This window comes from Chinchilla lanigera, unplaced genomic scaffold (genome assembly GCF_000276665.1).
Source record: "Chinchilla lanigera isolate Chin_1 unplaced genomic scaffold, ChiLan1.0 scaffold00012, whole genome shotgun sequence".
Classification (NCBI taxonomy): domain Eukaryota; kingdom Metazoa; phylum Chordata; class Mammalia; order Rodentia; family Chinchillidae; genus Chinchilla; species Chinchilla lanigera.
The window spans coordinates 783,192-789,191 of record NW_004955413.1 but is presented as its reverse complement, the minus strand read 5'-3'; the positions used below and the strand labels follow the sequence as shown (position 1 = coordinate 789,191).

The window sequence follows — 6,000 nt, the reverse complement described above, 5'->3', positions numbered from 1 at the left end:
CTTGCCAGGCAGGCGCTTTTTGCCGCTGAGCTAAATCCCCAGCCCCTCCATCATGTATAAATAACACATTTTCTTTATCCATTCTTATGTTGATGGACATATAAGCTGCTTCCAAGATTTAGCTATTATGAACTGTGCTGCTATAAACATACATACATACATACATCACTGTGGCATGGTTATCTTTAACTCTTTGGGGACCATATCTATTCCTCCATAACAAGGGGAATAGCCAGGGCACATGGAATTTCTATTTTTAGTTTTTTGAGGATCTCCACAATGTTTGCTATAGTGATTTTAGCAGTTTATACTCCACTAACAATGAAGAAGGGTTCCTTTTCCCCAAAGCCTTGCCAGCATTTGTTACTGGTTGATTTCTCAATCTGAGCCATTCTTTCTAGAGTAAGATAGAATCTCAGTGTTGTTTTAATTTGCATTTCTCTAATAGCCAACAATGTTGAACATTTTTTTCATGTGTTTATTAGCCATTTGTACTTCTTTGTGTAACTGCCTATTCATTTCAAATGGCATTTTTTGATAGGGTCTTATTTTAATATGGTCTTTATATTTGGGGGAGGTCTAATTTTTTTGAGTTCTTCATATATTCTTGATGTTAGTCCTTTGTCTGAGGAGTAGCTGGCAAAAATTTTTTCCCATTTTATAAGTTGGTGGTTTTCCCACTCTGTGGCCGTTTTCTTTGCTGTGTAGAAGCTTTTTAACAATGTAATCCCATTTGCTGTTTCTTGGTATTATTTACTGACATTATTTCTTATGCAATGGAGGTTCTGTTCAGGAAGGCTTTACTTTTACCCATGTCTTGAAGTGTTTTACCCCATTATCTTCCAACAGACTGTTTCTGTTCTAATGTTGACATCTTTGACCCATTTTGATTTTAGTTTAGTGCATGGTGAGAGATATGGGTCTAGGTTCAACCTTCAGCATGTGCAAAGCCAGTTTTCCCAGCACCACTTGTTAAAGAAGCTATCTTTCCTCCAGCGAAAGGATTTGGCACCTCTGTGAAAGATAAGGTAACTGAGTATTTTGTTTCTGCATCCTCTACTCTGTTCCACTGATCCACAGATTTGTTTTGTTTTGTTTTGTCTTTTGCCAATACCATGCTGTTTTTAACCACTGTAGCTTTGTAGAGTAACTTGAAGTTTGAGATGTGATGCTCCTTGCCTTGTCCATATTACCCAGAACTGCTTTTGCTATTGAGGGACTCCTCTGGTTCCACATGAATTTTAGGACTGCTTTCTCTAGTTCTGTAAGGAATGCTATTGGTATTTTTATTGGGATTTCATTAATTCTGAAAAGAATGTCTATTAATTATGACTCTAAATATGATTCCAATCCTTCACAGACCTAAAAATGTAAAATATTTAAATTTATAAGTATATACATGTATAAATAAACAAAAGGAGCAAAATATAAAGAAGCAGCCTTAGAGATGTAGAACTTTGCTTTTAGTGGACTAATATAAATTTTCACTTATATTACCCATACATAAACTGACAGTGGAATTACATCATTACAAGTAACAACTGGTTTTGGGTTTTTTGTTTCATATTACTGTTTTTGGGGGGTTTTGGGCCAGGTTCTCGCTATATAGTCCAGGCTGGCTTGAAACTTCCTATGCCACTCAGGCTGGCCTTGAACCTGCAGTGATCCTCCTGCCTCTGCCTATCAAGTGCTGGGATTACAGGCATGGGCCTGGTTCAAGTAACTTAAACGGAAGGCCTACCACATGTAAAGTATCTTCCAGACCACCTTAAGTGTTCTAAATCATCCTAACAATAAATATTAAGCATTTCACTTTCTCTTTTCTTACCCCTAGCCCCTGATCTCTTACCTTCCAGGAGATCTCGGGCTAGCCCTGGCTCTGCTCCTGTGGAACGGACAAAATCCGACAGGACAGCATCCATGTCCAGGGTCATGTGATCATGAAGTACTTTCAGGTAGCTGGATGTGGTAAGACACACATCAAACTTCAGGTCTCCACCTGAGAAACAAATATGTAAGACTCAAATTATACTGGAACAGGACAATTACAGCCCAATTTCAGCAGCTTCTTAACCATCTGGGGAAAATAACTATCTTAGCACATTCATTCCAGTTGACTTTTAAAACAAACCAATTTAAAATGTATAATGAAGCCAGGTGTGGTGATGCTTGCCTATAATCCTAGCACTGGGGAGGCTGAGGCTAGAGGACTGTCACAAGATCGAGGCCAGCCAGGGCTACACAGTGAGTTCAAGGCCAGGCTAAACTAAATATCAAGACCATGTCTCAAAAAAAAGGCAAAATAAAAGTAACATTTAATTTTCTAATTCTTTGTTAACATTAATGCCTGAATAGCTACATTAACCACAAACCACTTTGAATAATGGTTTCTGTCTACTTTTCTAGAGTATTATGTCTCTTCCATGCATTTGCTACCTAAACTGAAGGCAGAAAGCAGCAGACTATCACCCTGAAGAATTCTCTACCTTCGTGTTCTCTAACTTGACATCTTACTTATGTCCTTCCTGGCACCTGATATACTCTGACATTTTTTATCGTTCGCTGTCTAGTCACGTCTTTTTTAAGTTTCTTGAAAGTAGGGAACATGTGTGTCTTGTTCACTAATACATCCCAGCATGTACTACTTGGCACTTGGCACACAAGCCCTCAGTAAATATTTACTGAATGAATGAATGCATATGCTGGAAAATGTTAGGGTTGAATAGTTTCTTTCCGTTCTTTTTCCCCTCTTTTATTGGGTTTTGAGGCAGGGTCTCATACATAGCCCAGGCTCGCCCCAAACTGGCAATCCTTCCTCTCCAACCTCCTGAGGTATGTGCCACCATGCCCCATCTGACTAGGGTTCTCACGCTAGCAAAGGACACAGAATGAGTAAAGTGACTGCTAAATCTACTCAAAGCAATAAGCTATCCTGCTTATCAGAGTGGAGACCCCAAAAGTTCCTAACAAGTTAATCTTTGTTCACTACCTTCATGAAGCCAAGAAACATTGCCACCTCATACATGACTTTTTCCAATGAGGACAACTGATTGCCAAACAAATTCACCTGAAAAAGACATCTTCTTTTAGACGCTAAAGCAGAAATTATGTGCCTAAATTGACAGCTCAGCATCAATCCAACACTCCTCTGCAGTTAACAGTGCCAGCTGAGGAAGAATAACTGAGCAAACAACAATCCCTGATCAAATTCTGTCGGGTTTACGGCTCTCTGTAGATGCTAACTCATTCAGAGTCTCCAGGCACCCACTGCCCTACCACACCCACGAGCCCTCATCTTTAAGGTGACAGCTGACCCAAGTGACTGTTCAAAAGCATTTCCTCCTAAAAGCTTAGTGTCTAAGGATAACCCCTAGATGCTCTTTTCCACATTTCCCCCACCCCAGGACACAACTTGTTTAGTGGTATAATCAGGTTCTGATTTTTTCTGCCTTCCTGAGAAATACTAAGGCAAATAAACAGCAAAGATGTGTGGGTTATAAAAACAGAAAGTCAATAACTTGTTAACACTGGATTTATTTTTTGTTTGTTTCTTGAGTACTAGGGATTAAACCTATGGCTGTCACACTGAGCCACATTTTTTATTTTGAAATAGGCCCTTGCTAAGTCACTAAATTGCCCAGGCTGGGCTCAAACTTGTGGTCCTCCTGCCTCAGCCTCCTATCAGCCTCCCATCCAGTGCTGAGATAATAGGCATACACCACCACACCAAGCTTGAACATGTTTTTGAAAAACAGCAAGACAGAAAGTATTCTGTCTTGTATTGTTCTAGTAGTACAAGAGATCAATGAGTGCAGGGACATGACTTATCATATCTGTAGCCCCAACATTTAGCACTGCAACTACAATACAGTAGACACTCAATAAATGCCTAGTAATAAACGACTAAGTGAACCTCCACACCAGCTGCCACACAGCAAACAGTTTGAGCCTCATCAGATAAGAAATTCTAGGGTATTTTATATCTTCTCTCTGTTTCTAAGGGTCCTGGTCCCGATCCATCCCTTTCAGTTTTAAAGACTTTCCTTCCTAAAGATATGCTGACCATACTGTCACTACTCTCACCATTCTCACACAACTTCTACCTGTGAACCTGTACATAGTAACGAGGTGGCTTTAAGTCAAGTTACCTGCAGGGTTTCAGTTCCTTCTTCCCTAACCTACACCTGGATTAGAAAACACCTAAGGTTCTTTCCAAGTTTAAACAATGACATATTTAGTTCACTACAGGCTCATAAGCTATGGTCATCATACTCACTTTCAATCAAGGTATTATCAACGTCTAATTTCCTTCAATTTCAATATCACTATTACGAGAAAGAGCTAGTAAAATCCTAAGAACTTTCAGTCTAGGATACCTTAAATTGAAAATGTCCAGTTATATATCAGTTCTTTACATTCTCTATTTAAGAATTAAATTCCTTCAGAATTCATAGGTGAATGAATGGGTTTTCTCATCCCTAATGCAGGCAAGAAATTCCTACTCCAAAGCCCATTTTATTCATTGTCTTTGATCACAAAAGATGGTAGCAGCTGAAATAAACACATGAATAATCCACAACCACGAGCATAGCTACAAAATTCCAATCTTCTAACATGCAAAAAAGGTGAAGTAACAATAAAGCCACTTCAACAAATTTCTGAAAGAATGTGAGGAAATATATGATAAGCACACAAACAACAAAGCAAAAAAGGTGCTCCGAAGAAAGAAGACTTGACTAAGCCACAGGCATGTAAACAATTTCCCAGCCAGATGCAGGCTGTGAGTGAGAAGCAAATGAAAACTACAGTGCTATGGCTTCACAGATCTCACATGCCAACATGGCAGGAAGGTCATGCCTTAAAAAAAACACTAAAAAGAAAATAACGCAAGAGGTTTGAAATCATCTAGAAAGATTTGCTCTTCAGCAGAAATTTGAAGGACTAAGCCAAACTTCTTGGCAGCACATTTGTGTATTTCATTTCTCCAGCTGAATACCATGGACTGCACCCTAGCCCCACCTACCAGGTGAGGATAGCAGCTTTTGTTACATCACCACCAACACCTGGCTTAAGTCTCTCATCCAAATGGGGGATATCAAACCAGTGACTAATAGTTTTTGACTCTATCTTAGCACACAGAAAGGAAAATAAAAAGGAAAAATCCAAACAAAACAAAATAAAACACTGGCTTTCAACATTTCAAACAAAACAGAAGAAGCATTCACATATGATATTGATCGAACAGCATATAGACAAATCTCAAATGAAGTCAAAATCCTCCAGTCTTCCAGACAGGGCTTAGCACTGACTTAATCCAATGCTTGCTTGCCTCCATGTAAGAAATATTCCTCTAAGCGTGGTGGCGCACACCTGTAACCTCTGCACTCTAGAGACTGAGGCAGGAGGATCATTGCAAGTTCGAGCCCAGCCTGAGCTACAAAGTGAGTTCAAGGCCAGCCTGAACTGCATACCAAAACCTTGTCTCAAAAAATTTCTTCATATAAATAGTAGTTCTATATCAAGAACACAATGTTATCATGAGGCAGCCAGTGTCTTAGTTTACAAAACCCTCCCATACATCAGTATTTGCTTATATCTGTATTAATTCATCAATGTTTGCGCTAACCCTATAATATAAACTCAACATGCTGAATAAATAAAGTACCTTATTCAAAATTCACCTGTTATCTTTGCTTCTCTCCCTTACTTCCACTTCTATGCTCTCTTGAAGTGCTGACAGCAATCAAGAATAAAACCAAGTTAATAATATTAGTTAAGCACTTTAAAAAAACATTCTTATTCAGCTGGGCGTAGTGGCGCATGCCTGTACTCCCAGCACTCAGGAGGCTGAGGCAGGAGGATCACTGCGAGTTCAAGGCCAGCCTGGGCTACAAACTGAGCTCAAGGCCAGCCTGAGCTGCATAGCGAGACCCTATCTCAAAAAGACCAAAAAAAAAAAAAAAAAAAAAAACCACCATTCTTATTCAATAACGAAACTCC

General features: G+C 39.3%; 1 protein-coding gene across 4 annotated transcripts in view; it reads right to left on the bottom strand.

The window, feature by feature from the left end:
- The window catches only part of Otud7b (OTU deubiquitinase 7B), a 54,508-nt gene that overhangs the window by 23,414 nt on the left and 25,094 nt on the right, over nt 1–6,000 (bottom strand). For 2 of the 4 annotated variants that reach the window (XM_005378701.2, XM_005378702.2), the window contains one exon: nt 1,850–1,999. In XM_005378701.2, the coding sequence (XP_005378758.1) occupies nt 1,850–1,934 (85 nt within the window). In that variant the 5' untranslated portion in view covers nt 1,935–1,999. Of the gene's footprint in view, nt 1–1,849; nt 2,000–5,681; nt 5,734–6,000 lie in introns of those variants that run through there. The other 2 variants (XM_005378703.2, XM_005378704.2) reach the window with 2 other exon arrangements.